At 37.2% G+C, this 22048-nt stretch overlaps 1 protein-coding gene across 8 annotated transcripts in view; it reads left to right on the top strand.

Moving 5' to 3' along the window:
• The window catches only part of PPP3CA (protein phosphatase 3 catalytic subunit alpha), a 449539-nt gene that overhangs the window by 409150 nt on the left and 18341 nt on the right, over positions 1-22048 (top strand). For all 8 annotated transcript variants that reach the window (XM_027598215.2, XM_027598214.2, XM_027598213.2 and 5 more), the window contains 2 exons: positions 3010-3135; positions 5491-5565. In XM_027598215.2, coding sequence (XP_027454016.1) covers positions 3010-3135; positions 5491-5565 — 201 coding nt within the window. The remainder of the gene's footprint in view (positions 1-3009; positions 3136-5490; positions 5566-22048) is intronic.

Genomic DNA, 22048 nt, shown 5'->3' with positions numbered 1-22048 from the left:
GATTAAATGACGTATTCTATAGAACCTCTCCCTTTCCTCCAGGGCACTGTTATAACATCTATTTTCCTTACTCCGGCTGTATCAACCTAATGCCAATAAAAAGAGGGGGAAACTTAGAGGAGAAATTATTCTTCAAAAAGACAATTTAGGGGCACCTGGATGGCTTAGTCGGTTAAACATCTGCCTTTGGCTCAGGTCATGGTCCCAAGGTCCTGGGATCAAGCCCCACGTCAGGCTCCCTGCTTGATGGGGAGCTTCCGCTTACTTCTCCCTCTCCCTCTGCCGGAGGCTCCCATGCTTGTGCTTGCTCTCTCTCTGTGTCAAATAAATAAATAAAACCCAAAAAAAAAAAAAAAAGGCAACTTAGAACCTTAAAGATCCTTTGGAATTTATAAGGATACACTTCAGCTAGGAATATGCTGTATCCAAAAATAGTAAAGACCTTTTCAGTGGAGCTGGTATTCAGGTAGTACTTAGCAAAGGTGGGAAATACTTCACCTTTTCCATCTGGCATATCAGAAGTAGGGGTATGGTAATGTGCCATGATTCTTTCATTTTGCATGCCTTTAATACTATACGAATGTATCCTTAGGCCAAGTGTCATATGGCATAAATGGTAGGGTAACTTAAAGAAGAATGGGAGTATAGAAATATATACAGGATTTAGCATTCTGTGGGAAGAAGAGAATAATTCCCTTCATATCAATGTTGACTGCACTACCTGCGTTTCTTGTCCCCAAAGTATCGTGATTCTGTTCCCTGGAACCATGCTGGTGAGCCAGAAATATGATTCAAAGTAAAGACCATACTGTTCTCAAGTATGATTTTAGTTAACTGCAAGCTGCTGAAAACATCAACATACTTGTAGGCTGCAATATGACATATATAGTATCCAAATTACAGAAGAAACAATACATCCTCCTCATATTCTGCAATGATTAAACCCACCAAAAGGATTCTATTTGTTCTGGGCCACACTTTTTTAGGGGCATTGCCAATGTGGTATGTTTCCAGAATAAGGATGAGCAGGATGAGAAAAAGGCACTAAAAGCCATCTCATCTGAAGAAGAACCAAAGGGAATAGGAAGAATTTTCTTGAAAAAAAAAAAAATTAAGAGCAATACCGAGATGAATCCTTAGCTTCTGAGCATCTATATTTAAAAGGTGGTGTGTGGGGGGCCTGGGTGGCTCAGTCGATTAAGCGTCTAAGTCTTGATCTCACCTCAGGTCTTGAACTCAGGTCTTGATCTCAGGGTCATGAGTTCAGGCCCAGCAGTGGGCTCCGCACTGGGTGTGGGGCCTACGAGCCTGCTTAAATAAAAAAAAAAAATATATATATATATATATGTATACACACACACACACACACACACATGTATATATATATATATATATATATATGTATACACACATGTATATGTATATATGTATATGTATATTTTGGGTTATGAAGGAGCAATGCAGTTATGAAATCTATGTTAAAGATATTGTTAAGTAAGAAGTTAATGTAAAGGCTCAAACGCAGTAAACTTTTGGTAGCTTTTCAAAAAATAGATTTTGAAGGGCTATCTTTGCTCTGTTGTCTATAATCAAATGCTACAATGTAAAAAAGTAATGAAAGGATTGATTTTTCTGTGTTTTAAACCCCTAAACAAAACAAGAAAAAACCCATTTGATATCATCCAGGATCTCTTCAGTAATTTCCACTAATGTGATTCTAATCATGCCATGAGAGGATAATAAAAGTAAAATCTTTCCAAAGCTCAAGAAGATATGATGTGAGAGTTTTGTTCTTCATATTTAAAAGATTTTCATTTAGTATCAGAAGTATACTTGTTCTGTATTTTTCCAGAAGGCAGATTTGGATCAGTAAATGGTAAAGAAGTTTTAAACTCAACTTGAGAATTTCCCACAATTTAAAACTGTTTATCCATAGAGCATATGATGCCGTTAAAACAGGTAGCTTTTCCTAAATTTAAAGTAGTCACAGAGGGGCGCCTGGCTGGCTCAGTCAGCAGAGCATGCAACTCCTGATCTTGGTGTTGTAAGTTCGAGCCCCATGTTAGGTGCAGAGAATACTTAAAATGAAATAAGAAAGAGAGAAAGGGAGAGAGAGAGAAAGGAAGGAGGGAAGGAGGGAAGGAAGGGAGGGAGGGAGGGAGGAAGGAGGGAGGGAGGGAGGAAGGGAGGGAGTGAGGGAAAGAAAGAGGAAGGAAGGAAGGAAGGAAGGAAGAAAGAAAAAAGAAAGAAAGAAAGAACTCACAGAGACCTACTAAACTTGTATCAGGATTGTCATAGAATGAATTTCCGAATCTGGTTAGAAGTGAGACTGGCGATGCTCTTAGGATCTCTGCAACCATAACTTTCTATGTGACTGTGTATCTAACCTTCAGACACCATGCAAAGCAGAGTGAAAGGGGCAGATTCATTTTCCTAAAGTCATGGGTGGTGCATCCTTTTCAGAGGTCAAGGGTAAAGTCAGATATCAGTATAATATTTTATGCAGGATTCAGTCCAAACGCTTTATTTTATTAAGTCAAGAATGCAATCTAATTTACACAACTATTGTGAGTTCTAGTGGGAAATGTGTGCCTTTTTTTTTTGAAAACAAAGAAGTAAATTCTGTTCAAATATTTGAGGAGATTATTAAATTGTCAAACTAATTTAGCTATATCACTTTTATTATGGTCATTAGATGTTAAATAAGATTAGAATGTTCTTGGCTGTGAGAGGAGCTTGACCAATTCCTGACAGACGTTTGATTAACTATTTTATATAAATATTTGCCAAATTTCAATGCTATTTCATATTACATTCATATAGTGTGCAGTTACATATTACACTGAGTATAGTTTAATTCCCAATAGTATAAACACTTGGGACTGATGACTTGTCTTGATATTTTGGAACTTAAGTCACATAGTTGAATTCTCTGGATCAACTAAAGCCATGTGGAGAAGCGAAGTATGTGCACTTGAATCTAATGTCCTTGTTTCTGTTGTTTTTCAGCTGCAGTATTGAAGTATGAGAACAATGTCATGAATATCAGGCAATTCAACTGTTCTCCTCACCCATACTGGCTTCCAAATTTCATGGATGTTTTCACTTGGTCCCTGCCGTTCGTTGGGGAAAAAGGTGTGTGTTGGGGAATCTTGAGATGTTCTTTTTTTTTTTTTAAAGATTTTATTTATTTATTTGAGAGAGAGAATGAGAGATAGAGAGCACGAGAGGGAAGAGGGTCAGAGGGAGCAGCAGATTCCCTGGTGTTCAGGGAGCCCCATGTGGGACTCGATCCCGCGACTCCAGGATCATGACCTGAGCCAAAGGCAGTCGCTTAACCAACTGAGCCACCCAGGCGCCCTTGAGATGTTCTTAATGCAATCATATAAGAAGGAGGGAGAGGAGATGGGGACTATTCTAAACAATGAAATTCACACGTTGCAACAGGAAAGAAGTGATTTGAAAGTATGTCACTGTGTACCCTGTTAACAAAATACAGTGACTGAAATAAGGGGAAACAAAACCAATGAGAAATACCAGGAGCATTTGTATCATCTCATTGGATCAATACAACTCTTTTAAAAATAACAGATCTATAGTTTTAACTGGCTTCAAGCTATAATGGCTATTTTTTCTCCTTACCCCTGTGTATTAATTCAAAAGTGCTATTTTATTTTACAAACTCCCTGTCAGATTAACAGGTTAAGATAGCTATGCTTTCCTCGCATTTCTGATGTTGATAATAATCATTGTATGATAGTGATCAGTGGCTATAATAATTTGAAAGACGGTATCTACAACAACAACAAAAATAGTTCATGACAAATATAGCAACCATTAATGTGTTACAAGGTGATACAAAGTTACATTTAAAAAGTTACAATTATTAACTTGTCCCAGTTTTTCAGAAGAATTGGCTTGCCTTTCCTTCCTTCCTTCTCCTTTTGTTTTGTTTTATGTTTTGACCTAAACCTCAACAAAAATTTTCAAGGAAAGGCCTGTACCCACTGAGCTTGAGCAGTTAGTTCAGGAGGCCTAGTGGGAACAGACGGTGTCATTCCTCATGCACCTTATCACATAGCGCATTGGAGCAGGTAAATAGGCATCAGAATGAAGGTAAGAGTTTGCACATGTTTCAGCATCCCCATAGGGGGGTTTTAGAGAAAAACTACACATTTTTCTAAAATTTTGTTTATATTAATAAATATGTGTAATATATTAATGTAATATTTATTTTCCTAGAATACTTGTGGGGTTTTTTTCTTTAAATGCCCTAAAATGATTAAATCAGGAAGTTATGATGAGTCAGTGAAGAAATCTTTCTTTTGGATGCCAAAATAAGTCAAAAGTCAATTTTGATAGTCTCTGATAAGTGTTCCCAGCACTACCCATGTCACCACGTTCCCACCCTGATCAGAACACGGTATGTGTTACCGTCCTCCTTTGGCTTCTCGGGAAACAGAAGCAGTGTGAATCCTGACAACTGCTGGGCACCCTTTGAACACCCTTCAGTTGGGCTGTTTCCATTAAATGTTCAGATTTTGAACATCTGTAATAAAAGAACCTATTCATATAGTTGAGTACATAATTCACGTTTGATAATTAAACTGAAGCTATGGATTAATGTTGGCTACACTGATGTTTTACTCTTTATCATATGCCTTCCACTCTACAAGCACATTGATTTCAAAAACTAGCTCTTGAGGAAATAGTGGGCAAGTTTCTTTTCACCTTCATGATAGAACCCAACCTAATTTTAGAAACTGTTAAATGTAAATAACATGCACCTTAGTGTAAAAGTGATACAATACTAATTTCTGTGACAACACTTCTATGCAATTTTATTGTAATCAATTTACCCAACTGAATTTCTTATTAAACTTACCTAAGCTTTATTGTTAAAGCCTTTTTGAAAATAAAATTTAGTGATACATGTATCAACTCATTCATTTTTTAAATTAGTATCCTCAAAACTACTTCAATTAGTTCATCAATCATTGATTTTTATTAAACACAAAACTACATCCCTATCACCCTGCTGGGCTCTCTGGGGGATTAAAAAAATTAAAAAAGAGATCTAGCATTCACTGAGTCCCTGCAAAACAGAAGGTCACAACGTGGTCTACATCTAGTAGCATCCATCATAGTACAAACAAATAAAAATTCAAAAGTAGCCATTTCCTCCTTCATAGATGTATAGTATACTCACAGCCACATATTTGGTTGTCTATTGTCTATTGACCTATAGCTAGCTAAATGTTACCATAGGATTTCATAGACATGAGCTAATACTTTTATAAAGTGTGTAGAATCACAAAGCCGGTTATCTTTTATGATCTGGATTTTATAGAAACTACTTTGCAGGAGATTCTATATACAATATAGTTAAGAGATGTTATTGCTGAGCTTGCTTGTTAATAATGCCAGAGTAATAATTCAGGTTATAATAGAAAATCTGAACTTTTTTGTTTTTGTTCTTTTCCTTTTTAGTGACTGAGATGCTGGTAAATGTCCTCAACATCTGCTCAGATGATGAACTAGGGTCAGAAGAAGATGGATTTGATGGTAAGAGACTTGAGCCTTTGTGCTAATGCTATTTGCCAGGTAATCACTTGGTGTCTCATAGGTAACCCAAAGAATGAATTTCTAAGATTAAGATTATGTTAAATTATAACATAGTATGGAGAATGGAAGATACTATATTTTCCATTTGCTTTGAAGAAATACACACACACACACACACACACACACACACACACACACACATCATGAAAGAATTACCCTGAAAACAGTGAACTATTTTAACAATGATCTTTCAATAGCTCACATTGCTAAGTGACTTTTCTGGGCTCCTTAAAAAAAAAAAAAAAAAAATGAATCCTGTAGCAGAAGTTACCATTTAATATGTAACTTCTAAGAGTGCCTTTAGTGAAGTTGTTCCTTTCAGTTATTCACATTTTTATGTTTATGATAAAAGAAGATAGTTACACATCGATATGTTGGTATTCATGTCAATGCCAGTATTTTTACCTATCTGTAATAATAAGTAATGAGTAAACTATGTGGCTTTTGTACTGTTGTTTAAGATACTATTTGGTATTCAGTTACCCTTGAAGAGTACGCTTCCTCTATAAGAGACGAAGGTCCATCAGGTGAAAGATGGATAGAAAAAAATCACTGTGGATCTTACCACAGCACCCCAAAATCAATGGAAGATAGCCACAATATAGTTGGAGGAAGACAGTGCAAGAGCAAACTGTACTTCCGTAAACATGGAATAAGGACCTACTCTTTGTAGGACACTCAGGATTCCAAGATGCCGGAGAGACTGATGCATAAACAGAAAATATCAATAGAGTAAGACAGATTATAAATTGAAGAGTGAATGTGGCAGTGGAAAGTAGATATTGTAGAAATTTAAACTGATAACATGTTTCCCTTTTAAAACTGCACTTAAGTCAAATGAAAGGTGAATGTGGCCCTTTCTGAAAATTAGAATCTAAACAGTGTGATGTAATGTTTACTTGGATTTAATGCAGGTCACATCTACAGGTGCAAAATACTAATGCTACGGGCCTTTAGTAAAAGTAAAATAAAAGTGGGTGCCTGGGTGGCTCAGTTGGTTAAGCGACTGCCTTCGGCTCAGGTCATGATCCTGGAGTCCCGGGATCTAGTCCCACATCAGGCTCCCTGCTCGGCAGGGAGTCTGCTTCTCCCTCTGACCCTCTTCCCTCTCGTGCTCTCTATCTCTCATTCTCTCTCTCTCAAATAAATAAATAAATAAAATCTTTAAAAAAACAAGAGTAAAATAAAAATATTCATGCACTTATATGAATCGAGTCTATATGCTTGGGTCTCCCAGCTCCATTACTTGTTTGTCTCCATATCCTATTCTTTAGTCATAGATCACATTGCAAGGGTATGTATAATATAAGGAAGGAGAGAAAATAGCATATATATATATATATATATACACATGAAATAATATTTATATCATATATATACATAAACATTTACTAGGTTAGAATTAGCTAACAAATAGTTGTAAGAACTTCAGTAACTATATTCATATATTTTGAAATATCCAGGAGTTCAATGGATATTTTGTGCTTTATCCAGGTTCTAGCTGTTTCATATTTTATAGCCACAGTTCGCTACCAGTAACTCTAAGGAATAGTGATATCATTCAAAAGATAATATTTTCTCATCATGTCAGAGATTTTTTTTCTAAAAGAAGAATACCACCCTGGTGGAACCTAAATCTTAAAAGCCAACAAATATTTTTCAATAGATGTCTTTCCCTATGTCCTTTTATGCCTCAAAAGGAAGATTCATTAGCATTAATATGGTGATGTGCCTCTGTTAACAAATCTCTATTGTAGTCAAGTTCATTGGCCAATATTTATAATATAGGCAATGTGATAAAAATGTAACATATAGAATAAATAAGACTGCATAGTAGGCCTGTAATAATATGTTAATAATAAGTAGATTGTAATTATACATTAATCCATTCACTCAACAAATATCTATCGAGCACCTACTGTGTGCTAGGTGCCGTAGCCAAAATGCCTGTTCATTTCAGGTGTTTCCTGCAGTTAAACATTACCAAGACTAACTCAGTGTTTACATCAGTAATAGTGAGTTCTCTTTACCCACCCTCTCAGTCACTTATGTGAAAGGTTATATTTTGTGACTTACTCTGCTTTAAAATAATTACTTCCAGTCATCAGCCAGTTATTCATCAGCAATTGCTTTTAAGCCTGTTAATTCCAATTATGGAGTGCATGTCTTTCAAGGGATTTGGAAAATTTTTTTGTTTCTAAGCGGACCACTGAAATCTCATTCTACCATGCTTAAATCTTTGGTCAGTCCTGTAGAGAAAGAACCATGACCTCTAACAGTGATCTTTAAGCTCAAATCTCATAAATAGGCCCTCTAAGGAATACAAAAAGAAAACAAATAAAAATATTTATTAAAAGTATGTTGAATTTAGGACATTATACCTTTTGAAGTAAACAATCAGAAATGTTCTTTAGTGCTTTATGTAATATGAGGCAAAGACTACGAATTTCTTCAAAGGTGCTCAAAGAACAACTTGTAAAATTTTCCAGAACTCTTTGACTCTCTGAGATTATAGTTTATTGAAGTCCTTTTTTTTGTTTGTTTTTTTGGAGTGAAGGGTGCAATATTATTTTCGACCTTAGGATAACATTTCCCGTTCCTCCCAGTCCCTCCCTCCTGCATGCAGCCTGCAGTCTGTGTCTCTCTGGGGTCTGGCCTTTGGCTCTGCCTACCAGGCTCCCAGGCTTGGTGGCTACAGGGCTGAAAGCAGGAATCAGAAGACATCAGAGAACTTACCTGAGCCTCTTCCTTGAATGGCTGCTTATTCTAAGGGCAGGGGTGGAGACATGTGGAATCTCTTCATGAGTTATTTATCAAGTTCTTCTCAATATTTTGTTCCATATTCTTTTTTCCTTCTATTTTGTTCCATATTCAATGTCAACTGAAAAGTCAAAGGTAGTAATGATACCTCTACAATCCTTGACTATCTTTTTATCTCATCAGGTTGACTTCTTAGTGTCTATGAAGTCTATAGCAAATAGGGATTCTTCTCATTTCCTAGAGGAATGAAAGTTATGGGATCAGTTTTGCTTTTCCTTCAGATTCTGTCGGCTCCCCTTTACCATTTAATAATGACAATGACAGTGTCTAACATTATGTGTCAGGCATTATTCCAAGTCCTTTGTATGTATTAACTCTTTACTAATTTGACCAACAAAAATTTACAATTATTAACGGTCATTCTTTTTAAGTATGTTTACAAAGTGATTTCTATTATCTCCTCCTCACAACAACCTATTGATATAGATGCTGTGATTATCCCTATTTCACATTTGAAGTGATTGAGGCTGGATGAGGTGAAGATAAAGCCTAGGGTCACACAGCTAGTGAAGTAATAGAGCCTGGGTTCAAACTGATGTCTGCCTTGTTCTCAGACTCTTGAACTTTCTACAAATTGTGATTACAACGCTTGAAACCTTTTTCTTTGAAACAGCATGATGCCTTTTTGTTGTCATTGACAAACTACACTTAAGCATAGTTTGTTCTGCTTAAATATAATATAAAATCAGGAAGTAGATTTTTTGGTGCTATTTGGCCACGAAAGTCAAATAAATGGCAAATAAGACAGTTTCATTCTATTCCTTTCATCTTAGTTTACTCTGAAAAGCTATGTGTTTCATTGCGTTAAGAATTTTGTTGTAGCTGGGGCACCTGGGTGGCTCAGTCGTTAAGCATCTGCCTTCGGCTTGGGTCATGATCCCGGGGTCCTGGGATTGAACCCCACATCGAGCCCCACATCGAGCCCTGCATCAGGCTCCTTGCTCAACGGGGAGCCTGCTTCTCCCTCTCCCTCTGCTGCACCCCCTGCTTGTGTTCCTTCTCTTGGTGTGTCTCTCTCTGTCAAATAAATAATAAAATCTTTAAAAAAAAAGAATTTTTTTGTAGCTGAGGAAACCATAACTCCTCTGGCTCATCTAGTCTTTGCTAAGTACAAATCATGTCATGAATCTCTCCTCCTTCACTTCGGCCTTACCAATAAAGGAATTTGATAGCCTATCTAGAACAAGGTTGCTATTTTAAATTGGTCTGTGGCTCTTTTATGTTGAAAATAAAAGACAAAACTTCTATTATCTTGTAAAGTTTTGAAACCGTTTAATACCAATGCATGTCTTTTGAGGATCTAATTTGTATGTATTGGGGTCTTGGTTTCCTGTTTCTACTTCTGATTTTGGATGATAAAATTACAGTCTGATTTCAATTTGGGGTTGTTATTCCCCAGAACATTTTAGAGAAGGAAGAACTCCAAATAGATGTATTTCCTTTGGGTAGTTAATTCTCATTAATGAAGAAGATTCATTTCAAACCAAGGATTAGAAAGTGATTCCAAAATGGGGGGGGGGGGGGGGGAAGCTGACAGAAATCAAACAATATGCTTCATTTCAAAAGTTTCTTTATTGTTCATTATTACAACAAGAACATCTGGAATAGCAATAAGCATTAGAAACCTAACGACAGTTTCATGAGTTAGAAATATTTATTTATTTGGAACTTTTTTTAAGTCCTAAAATCTTAGACTCTGAGATCACACATATAATATATGTGTGTATGTGTGTGTGTGTATAATATGTATATATATATATATATGTGTACACACATACACAAGTTATGTTTGAGACTATGATATGTGGCAAGTCTGGCTAACACAAAAAAATTATGAAGGTGAAACTGAAATCCTGTAGAATAAGAAAGGACAGAAAAGAATAATAAAATGAAGACATTTCAAGCCAAATATAGTTTCAGGCTGCACCGGAAAGACTTAATATTAAATTAGAATTTATGCCTCTGCTTTCATCTAAAGAGCAAACCACATGGTGGAACTCTTATCCTTTATCCACATTTTTGCCTTATCCTAATGTTAACCACAGGCCAGTCACTGAATATGGGATCAGAGCAGTTTTTTGCATGCCTCTACGAAACCATCTAAATTGTATACAAGAAAATTATCTCCCATCGTCTGCTTTGAATTATTAGATAATTCTTGATATGTAATATCCTGGGTTCCAGAGTGTCTCCCCACTTCTTTCTGTCTAACTTAAAAAAAGCCATTCCCAACTTTTTGAAGTGTGCAGTTGAGAATTATTGGCACTCACATGGCATTTGATTGGTCCCCGGGGAATACCTCTATAAAGGTTTGGTTATATTGTTTTCTATCAAAACTGTATTTAGTTGCCATGATGAATGTCCCATCTGCCTTGTGCATCTGGCAGCAGCACATATACTAAGAGCCATTAACTTAGAAATTTTCTTGTGGCTGTAATTATTGTCATTTCTGGACATCTCATCGTATCATCCTATATTTCAGGTTCCCAATTTGAAAAAAAAAAAGCTGTATGTCCTATAATAATTGACAATTTGGGTTAGGGGGAATATTATGTTTTAATATAAAAAAGAGAAACATTTAAGGGCACCTGGGTGGCTCAGTCCATTAAGCTTCTGCCTTTGGCTCAGGTCATGAATCCCAGGGTCCTGGGATCGAGCCCCGCATCGGTCTCCCTGCTCGGCGGGAAGCCTGCTTCTCCCTCTCCCTCTGCCTCCTCCCCCTGCTACTGCTGTCTGTGTCTCTTTCTATCTGTCTCTCTCTCTCAAATAAAGAAATAAAAATCTTAAAAAAAAATTCTGAAGACCCAAAAATTTACCTGGAAGCATTTAAAAAAAATAGAAACATTTAAAGATTTATTTATTTGAGAGAGAGAGAAAGAGAAAGAGAGAGAGCAGGGGGAGGGGCAGAGGGAAAGGGAGAGAGAGAATCTTCAAGCAGACTCTCCACTGGTGTGGAGCCCGACATGGGGCTCGATCGCAGGACCTGAGATCATGACCTGAGCCCAAACCAAGAGTCAGCCACTTAACCAGCTTGCACCACGCAGGTGGCCCCAAAGTAGAAACATTTAGACATACTAAATAAATAAATAGCTCCAAGGAACACAGTGGTGATAGGATTCTTGTTCTGTCAACATCGACACATAACCCGAAGTTGGTAAGCTTGGAAAAATGCTTGCAAAATGAACAAAGGACGAGTAGGAATATAAATTAGGAACTTCATAATGTATTTGAAAGTTGAGGTGACCGTATCAAAACAATGATAGTGTTAAGAATAAAACATAAAGGGAGCTATCCCAAAGAGCTGTCCAAGGACTTACAGCTATAGAATAAGTGGGGCCAAGGAAAGAAAAGTTGATTTGGGTGGTTCAGGCCTAGGTGTCTAGGAGGATGAGAACATTTATGGATAAACTCACCAGTTTCAGGAGAAATGAGTTTGAGTAAAAGTGACACACATAGCTCTGGCAATGTCTAAGAGGGATTTGGAAGTGGAATCCTGGAAATTGGAAACAAAATCCGGGCTGGTGTTAGAGGCTTGGAATTAAACGTCATCGTCGAATCAGCTGGGTGAAATAGGCCTCCAAAGTTGCTGACATGAAAGGAAATATCAGAAAATTGAAGATCAATCCTTAAAATTAACCCTTGATGAAGCTGGACAAAAAGGAGCGAAAGAGAAAGGAGCAATCAAGTAGTAAGGACCAGGATTATAGAGTGGTTCAGGCAGCAGCTGTTAAAAATATTTGCACCAAATGCTGAAAAATTACTGTGAGATATAAGTCTGGCCCAAAAATGGAATATTAGGACATCACTATGCTTGTCAGATATCAGATTACTGAAAAGAGGTGTTTATGTTAGCTGTGGTATTTATAATAGCTAAAAAAAGAAAATAGAAATAATCGGCAAAGGGCCAAAAAATAAAATTTCAGACTACCTCAATTTTCATATCATGTTATATTTTTATTTCATTTTATGTATTTTTAGTTCTCTGTAAAAATATTTCTTCATAGAATATCTTTTTCTGCATATTCAGGGGCAGGCAAACACATGAGCTCTGCCTTCATTGAGCTGAGAGGCTCGGGCAGCAAGAAATGGATTTTAAATATGTTGTCTTACAGAGGCTCGATGGGTTTGAGGGAGGGAGCATGAATTGGGACAAAATAGTTGGTAACTAAAGGAGAAAATTTAGAGGACGTCTTTCTCGTCTTCTACTTCTGACAAGGAAAAGAAAAACACTTTATGTATTGTACTGTTTTTGGAGGTACTGCCGTGTGAGAAATCCATGTCAGTTTTCTAGGAAACAATATGCAAAGATGGGTATTAATTTACCATTGTTAAGTTCTCTTATGTTTTTTATAATATTTGAGTTTGAGTGAGGTAATCGGAGAAAGGAAAGACACACATAGAAAGAAAAATTATTCAATATTTTGTAAAAGGTTTTGTTATTTTTTTCCTCAGGATTTTGTTAGTTACCTTCCAGTTTAGTGTTGATTTTTTTTCAATTACTTAATAATTTGGTCTTTAATTTAGAATGTAAGCCATTTTTGTCACTATAAATGTATCCTTTGTACTCTGTGCCATTTATAGTATAGGTAACTGCTTTTTTTTAATCATGGTTATGCCATAAAAAGGAAGCAAATAGTTATATCCAGTATATCATTAAAATTGGAACATGTTTAAAAAAGGTAGTAGGCTAGAAATTCCCATCATATTTATGACTATTGATGTTTTGGGGCCTTGACCATCATACAAGGTGCCTGGTTAGCCATCATATTGTAATCAGTATCATCAAGTCTAGCTTACCATATTTAATTGCAATAATTAAAATCCTTTTAAGTGGCTGATTAAAATGATATAAGACAGACATTGGAAGTACGGCTTTCCTGTCATACTGTACTGCCATGATTTAGCACAAATGTGTTTCTTTATTACCTCACAGGATTTTCACACTACATAGAAGCCAGACTTTGCAGAACAAAGTAAAGATGAAAAAACAGCCATATCCCTGTTATAGCTACTTGGTTGGATAGTGTCCACCACTGGCTAGAATATTATGCTCACAGTAAGATAATACTCTCCAATTTTATGCTGTATTTTCATAGATGCATGTATTTTACACAATCACAGTATTTATACACAGGTTTAAAAATCATTAATTTTTGTACTTTTGAGCCTTCCTCCAACTAATGGTGACATTGGCCAGCTTACACTAAACATTAGCTATTGCGTACCTAAGCATACACTTCAATTAAATGTATTTGAGAAAGAAACCCATGTTGCATCGTAAGACGGGAAAAAAGCCTGTGCTCTATAAGCCTGAATATAGTCTTTATTTGAAGGGAATTGAAGTGGAGAGAGATCTTTTTCCTCAGTGAAGGCAAAGATTTTGTGTATAGGTGTGTCTATATTTTAGAAAAACATTACTTCTCACAAACAAGGTTGAGGTAATTGGCATGTGAATGAGGCATTCCTCACAAAAGGGACTATAGTGGTAATGTAAGCTTGCTGAAAAGTGATACCATAAGAAAAGATAATTCTTCTTGTATTTTTGGCAGAGCTTTCATGATTCTCTTTGTGCTAAGGCATTTTATGGGTCCAAAGTAGTCTACCTGAAGATTGTACTTATATAAGAATAATTATTAGTTAATTGAACAACTGCAGACAGAGTTGTTGTGAGTCCAACGTTTGTAAAACATTCTCTTGATAATTGCTTGATCTCTGATGACAAGTCTAAGGGCTCTCTGAAAAAGTTAAGTAAGTGCTCAGAAAATCTTAAAAAAGAAATTTTTTTTAAAGATATTATTTATTTATTTGACAGAGACACAGCGAGAGAGGGAACACAAGCAGGGGGAGTGGGAGAGGGAGAAGCAGGCTTCCCGCCGAGCAGGGAGCCCGATGCAGGGCTCAATCCCAGGATCATGACCTGAGTTGAAGGCAGATGCTTAATGACTGAGCCACCCAGACACCCCCGAAAATCTAGATTTTAAAAATATTTTTCGGAGTGCAGTCTGTTTTTGCTCTTCCTCTTTACTTATTATGAGAAGCTATAAAACTTTTCTTCCATTTTTTTTTTCTCAGCACAGAAATAGAAATCTTGATTCTATTTGGTCAGCCCACCTTTTTGGAGTGTTTCTTTTTCTTTTCTTTTCTTTTTTATTTTTTCCTGAAAAATGAAACCAGCAGCATCCTGGCTGCCAGCATTTTCCCCTGGTAAATGTGCCATCATCTGGGGCCCAGCCTTCCCAGCCTGGCTGACACAAAATACAACTGGGGCCCCAACTTAGGGAGCTTGATACTAACAAAGATCACACAATCAATCTTTTAATCTACAGTGAGAAGTGTGAGTGTTAGAGAAACTGGAATGTCCACCTCTGCACAAGCATTTCCTTCTTAATAGTAACAGCAAACATTTTTGAGTACTTCTCACGTACCAAAGCTCTGTGCTAAGTGCTCTGGCAGTTAGCATCGTATCCGGCACGCATGTTTGTTAAATGTTAAGAGCGAATGAACACATTACTTATTTAATTCTTCCACCCAGCTATGAGGTGGATCAGTCAACCTGCTACTGTAAGGGATTTTGGCTCTGGGTCAGCACTTTTAAGCTGTTGACCTTATGCAAACAAGTCACCATCTCTGTTCCCGTGAATCATCCTAAGGACGGTGGAGACTAATAGTACTTCCTCCTGTGGTTGTTGTGAAGGTCGTGTGAAATAATGCAAAGAAAACGCTTTGAACTTCCCTGACTTTATAGATGAGGAATATGGACGTGGAGAAACTTATTAATCTGTCCAGGAAAGCACAGCTAGTGAATGGAGTTGCTGAAACTCCAAGCTAGGTCTTTTACTCCCAACCAGAAGTTCTTCACCACTGTTCCCTTCTACCTCCCACATGCCAGTGTCTTCAGGTCTTCAGAAAACTGAATGAGCCAGCTATTTATGATCCAAAGCCTTGCACTAGGGCCAGAACTTGTGAAGACCTTTGCCCCCTGGACAGTACCTCCCTAGGCATTTCAGATGTTTGCCTCAGCTTCTCTTCTGTACTCTGCCTCTGTGGCCCACCAGTACATTTTTGATTGGCATATCCCTTTCCTCTGATAAGATAGTAACATCTTTGGGTATTGTTTAAGTCTCACCTAAGTCGCCTATACATGCCTGTGCACTGATCATTGGCCACAACCTAATGCTCATTTCTTTATTCTCTTTCTTGGGCAAAACATCACTGCATCACCCATGTGCTGGCAAAACACCCCACCTAGGTCTTGAATAGCATCAGAAGACCTTTGAGTGGTTTTGTTTCAGATGAGCTCAGTACATGTCTGCCTTGGGGGGCCTCCACTGTCAGACCAAGGAGTTGCCTTACGTATCCCAGCCTGTTTGTTGTGCTGTCAGATGGTGCTCAGTTAATTTTCTATCTAGTATATGACACGTAGGACCACAAAACATAATATTTTACTCTGTCCATTTTCCCCCCTTAATTTGTATCATTTCAGTGATAACTTAAATTTAGTTTAGTTTAGATAATTTAAATGTAGTTCTAGCATTTGATAAATGCATAAATCCATAAGGGTCCAGAATTCAGTTCTAGTGCATGCATCCTTTTGGCATTTAGCACGCATGCATAATGGGGCCCTTAGTAAATACCTTTTCGAAGCTTACATCCTCACCTATACCCAGAATAATCCTGGTTAGCTTAAACATCCAGGCATTATGATTGTTTCTCCTATAGACAATAAGTCTAAATTATTAACTTGACATTTATTATTTCATTTCATTTTGCTTAGATTTTCACTTGCCAATTTAAAAAAATGATGTGTTTCTGTCATGATAAAGAGATCAATCTGACTAGGATTTCACATGCCGTTAGTTTCTACTTTGGTGAATATAAATCAACTCAAATGTTCTTTGTAAGGCATAGCTTGAATATGTGATGGTTTCTCGAAAAATCAACAGAAGTTCTCTGATCTACTTTAAGGTCTTTAATTTTTACCCAAGTTAGAATTATGCATAAAACCAATTTCTACGATTCTACTGAGGAGTCCCTGAACAGATGGAACAAAATATCTCAGAGAACCAAAGTCCATGGAATCAAATTAAAGCTTGTAAACAGAAGTAACTTTTAATTACATAGGATAACCAAATAATGACAGCTATTTGACATTTGGGAGTAGTCTGTACATTTTTAAGATTTCCTATCCAAATAATTCATTTATGTTTTATGACAAGAAAAGTGGGAAAAAAAAACAATCTAGGCTGTACTGGCCTTTCTTAGAATCCATTATCTTCTGTTGCTTTCCAAAGTGGGATATGAGACAGAATCGTCTTATGCCAAATATCACACTATTGCAGGGTCTATTATGTGCTGAGATTTTAGTTGAACTAAAAAACATAGGGAAAAAAATTCAGAATATCTGGTTTGGAGTGAATTTGGAGTGAGTAGCCATTATATCCCAATTTTATCAGCTATGGATATGTCTTATGATAGAATGAAAATCAAAATTTAAAAGATACTCCAAACATTTTAGGTTATGATCTTCAAAAAGATGAAGTTTTACAGGAATTGTGATCCAGAGGGTGTTTTCCTGCCTCACAAAGTAACCTACATAAGCATAGGTAGAGCTGTTTGGCGAGGGCCAGCACCTAACAATCTCTTGGGACTAGCTTTAACTGGTACTGACGTCAAGTGGATGAGCAATGCAGATCTCCAAGTTATGGCTAGTCAAGGAACTCTTCCAGCAACCATCAACTCTAGAAACTGAGCAATCTCTTTCTTGATAGAGCAGCAGTCTTCATGCGTTCCAGATGTCCTCCTTCCTAAAACTCTCCTGAGCTGGAGGGTGCAGGCCTCGTTACAGCTTCTCCTTTTCCACCTTTTCTTTCTCAATTGCCCTTCTCCCACTTTAACAAAAAAGTGTAGGTCTCCGGAGACGTCACCATTGTGAACCTTACCTTGAGACGTTTAGTACTGGAGTACCAACAGAGAGATGCTGGAAAACTCAGCGTCTAGAAGTCTCCTTAAGCAAGGCAACATAACCCACTCCCATCCTTGTCACTAAGGGATGCATTCCAATAAAACTTTGTTTCTATGCTTTTAACATATTTTTAAATATTTATCTTATATTTGTGCTATCTAGCTCAATTATGTACTACTAATAATAGTGATCTTGATTACACAGGAATTTTTGAACACTTAGGGCTTCATTGTGTCAGGAAATTTTTTAAAAATACATGTAACTTAGGGTCACCTGGGTGGCTCAGTCAGTTAAGTGACTGCCTTCGGCTCAGGTCATGATCTCAGGGCCCTGGGATCGAGCCCCGCATCGGGCTCCCTGCTCAGCGGGGAGCCTGCTTCTCCCTCTCCCTCTGCCTGCTGCTCCCCGCAGCTTGTGCTCTCTCTCTCTCAAAAATAAATAAATAAAATTAAAAAAAATACAGTTAACTTAGATTTTGAAACATATTTTTGATAATAAAGTACAATGTAGTCATAAAACTATTTAAAAGTGTAAATGTATAATTCACTAGAGTAAAATTGGGGAAATGGAAATGGAAATACAATTTCAAAGAAAAACAGGACTCATGTAAGATTTCTAAGTGTCAATGAATAGCTTGTTCATGGATTTTTTTCTTTACATGGATGATGGTGGGATGAAGTTGTGATATCTATATGCCATTAGTAAAAAAAAATGTAATATAGTCATTTCATTTTAAAACGGCAATGTCTGTGATATTATATTCTTTACAACTATTTAAATTTGGAGGTGGGAATAGTATACTTTGGAGGGTAGTCTTTAGTAGATGGCATGAGTAGAAAATGTAAAAGTTACAGTTTTTTGTTGTTGTTTTTTTTAAAGTCAGTCTAGCAGAGTGAACACCATTAGTCAGTGTTGATGGTGCTGTCCCTAAATCCAAAGGCTCAAATGCCTGATGGTATAGGCAAATGTAATAAAGCACTTGTCACACTCATAGCCAAGGGCAAAACCAGGTGGATGTCTAAGTAACTTATAGATAGCATAACTTTGTTGGCACATAGAAGCTCAAGATTTGTTATTGCTAAAGTAGGTCAGGGAAAGAAAAGACAAGAAAGAGTAATAAGGTTTAGGGATTCTAGCCCATGGTTTGGATTCATAGCCTTATAGGGACATGTGTTCTCCTAAATAAGATAGTCTGTATACTTACGATTTTATCATCATCATCTGTAAAAAGACCAATTATGCAAGGTTTTTAGAAGCATCTGAAGACTCTTCTTTGTATGATATCTTGTATTTCAAAGGTGCTAATTTTGGATGGAAACCTAATTTTTGTCTTTCATATAACACAACAGAAGATATTTTTTATCTCAATATCTTATGCTTCCTTCCATGAATAGCCTTTATTCAAATTCAATAATTGCTCTATTTAATGAAAAATATAACTTGGGGGTACATCTAAACTCTGCTTAATAATAATGAACCATGATAAAATTTTACTTTCAAATAGAATAAGTTTCCTACAGATAAATTTTGTTATTTTTTAACAAATTTGGAAAAGTGGTAAGTTTTCTCTCTCAGTTTCTTAGATTCTAATTAAAAAGGTAGAGATTTGAAGCCTACCAGCAATATATAGTTCCTAAAATATCTTTCCTTTGAAAAAAGTGCAAAATGTTAGTGTATACGCATACTTTTGTATAGAATATATTTTATTTAATAATATATGCTATGGATCCACTTGCATTAAAAGGCCTTTAAAGAAAGAAGCCTAAATAATAGCAAAAATTGAGGCCACTATAATAATGAGGTGGAGAATTTCTGCTGCTGTTCACATTAAAAAGTAAACACCTCACTTTTCTCTGCTTTTTTTGGAAAAGGAGCTTTTTTACATTCTAATACGAAAATATTCCTATTTTATAAGACATCTGAGTATAAAATTTTTATGTAGCTCATCATCTTCATTTCTTACAATTACCAAAAGGTATTGAAAGCAATTAGAATCCACTGAATTGGGCATATAAAACAAAACCTTACCAGGTCAATTTTCTCCTGGAGCTGAGGAGGGACAGAATGTGTGTAGCTGCACTGAGAACTTTCCTTTCTTGCTTCCTTTGGCCAGCTTATGCATCCTCACTGTAACACAAAGGGAGAGATGGAGACACCTCTCTTCTCAAATCTGCTTCTCTTTTCCCTCAAAACCAAGCTTCTTCCAAATGTAGTGTTTTTTTTTGACATTTTATTATTAAAATATTTTAAATATACAAGAAAGTTGAAACAACTGGATGGTGAATATCCATGTGCCCATCACTTACTGTCTACAATTAACATTTGACCATAGCTGCTTTGTCACGTATCTACCTCCCTATATATCCTTCAGTTCATCCCTTTCTTTCTTTGGTAGATACGTGACAAAGTATGTTCTGTTAATCTCTACTAGGAGTACGCTAGTACAGAAACTTCTTACCTGTGTGTACTGCCATGCTCACGCCTTTCCAGGTTAGCCCAGGCCGCCTCTTCTGCTTCTCACCCTGGCATGTCTTCATCCACACCAGACTTCTCACCCACCCCTGCATACAATGTGGATTGTTGTGGCCTCCAAAAGTTTGCAAATTTTCTTCCTTCTACAGAGAATACCCATTCTCCTTGTTCTTTCACTATTACTTATCCTTCAAGATCCTTTAACTACTACAATTTCGGTGAAGTTTTTTTCTCATGCCTCCAGGCAGTTAACACCTGCTTTCAGTGGCATGCTGGTACACCTTTAACCACTCATCCTCCAGGGGAAAATGGCCCTAGTTGGTGGCATGTGCAGATTTCCATAGTATATATTCTCTTCCCTACTGCTGATGTCAGGCTGCCAACATGGAGTTAAGGAGAGATGTGCTCAGGGTCACCTGGTAGTTCAGTCGGTTACGCATCTGACTCTTGATTTTGGCTCAGGTCATCATCTCACGGTCCTGGGATGGAGCCCGCGTTGGGCTCCGTGCTCAGCAGGAAGTCTGCTTGAGATTCTCTCTCTGCTCCTCCCTCTAGACCTCCCCCTACTCGTGCTGTTTCTCTCTCTAAAATAAATAAAATCTTAAAAACAAAAAGAGAGATGCACTCAGTCTACTCTCACTAGTGGACTCAGGCCAGCTTGGGCACACCACAGCTACTAACACTCTATTTGTCACACTCGCTTGTTGTCATTCACGTGATTTCCTACAGTGGAGATCATGCTTTATTCATATTTCTGTTGCTGGCAGTTAGCACGTGGCAGGCGACATGGGATATGATTCTCAAGCACCCTTAATGAATAAATGATTTGGGTAGTATTGTATTCTATCTAGCACTTCCCACATACTCTAATTCAGTTACCACTGAGGAATTCGCAGTAGTTGCTCACCGGGTTGGAGCTGTGCGCTGGCTGACAAAGCACGTGTGATGTATGGCAGATACCCCATGTGCTGAGAATCTCTCTTCACCCTAGCAGTTAGCCCTTCTGTGCACTGATGCTGCTGCACTTTCCCAGTCCCCTTAGAGGCTGAAATCCACCCTGCGGGGATGCAGCACTCACTCAGCAAGCCACTTGGCATGGTTACCTTTCCAACTTGAGAAGTCAGCGAGGGGCTAAGTTAAGGTCAGAAAGGACACATGTTAAAAGCAAATCTGTAAAGATTCCCTTGGTCTGTACATTAGCCTCTTCCACTTTGAGGAAAACTAAATGTGCAGGATTGCCTAGATTCTGGATATAGTAGCATCCTAGCCCAGGCATAAAGGAAGATCAGAACTTAAAAGTTGAAGAGAGAGAGGGGCTCAAAAAAGAAGTGATAATTATCGGAATGGAAATGCAAAATGAAATTTTACTTAAAATGACTATTATTTTTAAACATATGAAATGTTGCCTTTCAGTTAGGGACTTGCAAGTTAAAATGTTCTATTCTTTTCAGTGAAAAATAGTTATTTCAGTTTTAGAGTGAAAGGTATTTTATGTGCCTTCATTATTTAATATGCTGAATTTTAATTTGAGCTACGGTGGTCATTTCCACGACTTAAAGAGAGCAAGTATGTTGAATGTGACATTGTATTTGCATGTTGCAACTAGTAAAATTCTGAAAAACATGCGTTTTCCTTGATCCTTCCATAGAATATGGACTATGAGGACTTGCAATGGAACAAACATTATTTGAATATTTCAAATTTTTGTGAGGTTATCCAAGTGTGGCATTAGCTTAATTTTTATTTTGAATATTTGGAAAATATTGAAGGCAATATCTACCTTAAGAGATACTCATTTTGAATGTCTCTTCACACTGTTTATGATTAGGTTATTTTTGATTTTTTGAGTAAATGTGTTCTAATTTTATAAAAAGAGTAATAAAACTTTTTTACCTATCTGTGTTATTGAGAAATTTAAAAAGAGACAGTAGTTCTTCATTAAGAGAAGTGTTGTCGGGATGCCTGGGTGGCTCAGCCGGTTAAGCGGCTGCCTTCAGCGGCTCAGGTCAAGATCCTAAGGTCCTGGGACCGAGTCCCGCATGGGGCTCCTTGCTCAGTGGGGAGCCTGCTTCTCCCTCTGCCTGCTGCACCCCCTGTTTGTGCTCACTCTCTCTCTCTCTCTCTCTCTCATAAAAAAAAATAATGTAACACACTGTGAATCACCATTTA

This window comes from Zalophus californianus, chromosome 2 (assembly GCF_009762305.2).
Source record: "Zalophus californianus isolate mZalCal1 chromosome 2, mZalCal1.pri.v2, whole genome shotgun sequence".
Lineage (NCBI taxonomy): Eukaryota > Metazoa > Chordata > Mammalia > Carnivora > Otariidae > Zalophus > Zalophus californianus.
Note: the sequence above shows the minus strand (reverse complement) of the source record. Positions and strands in the feature narration are given on the sequence as shown.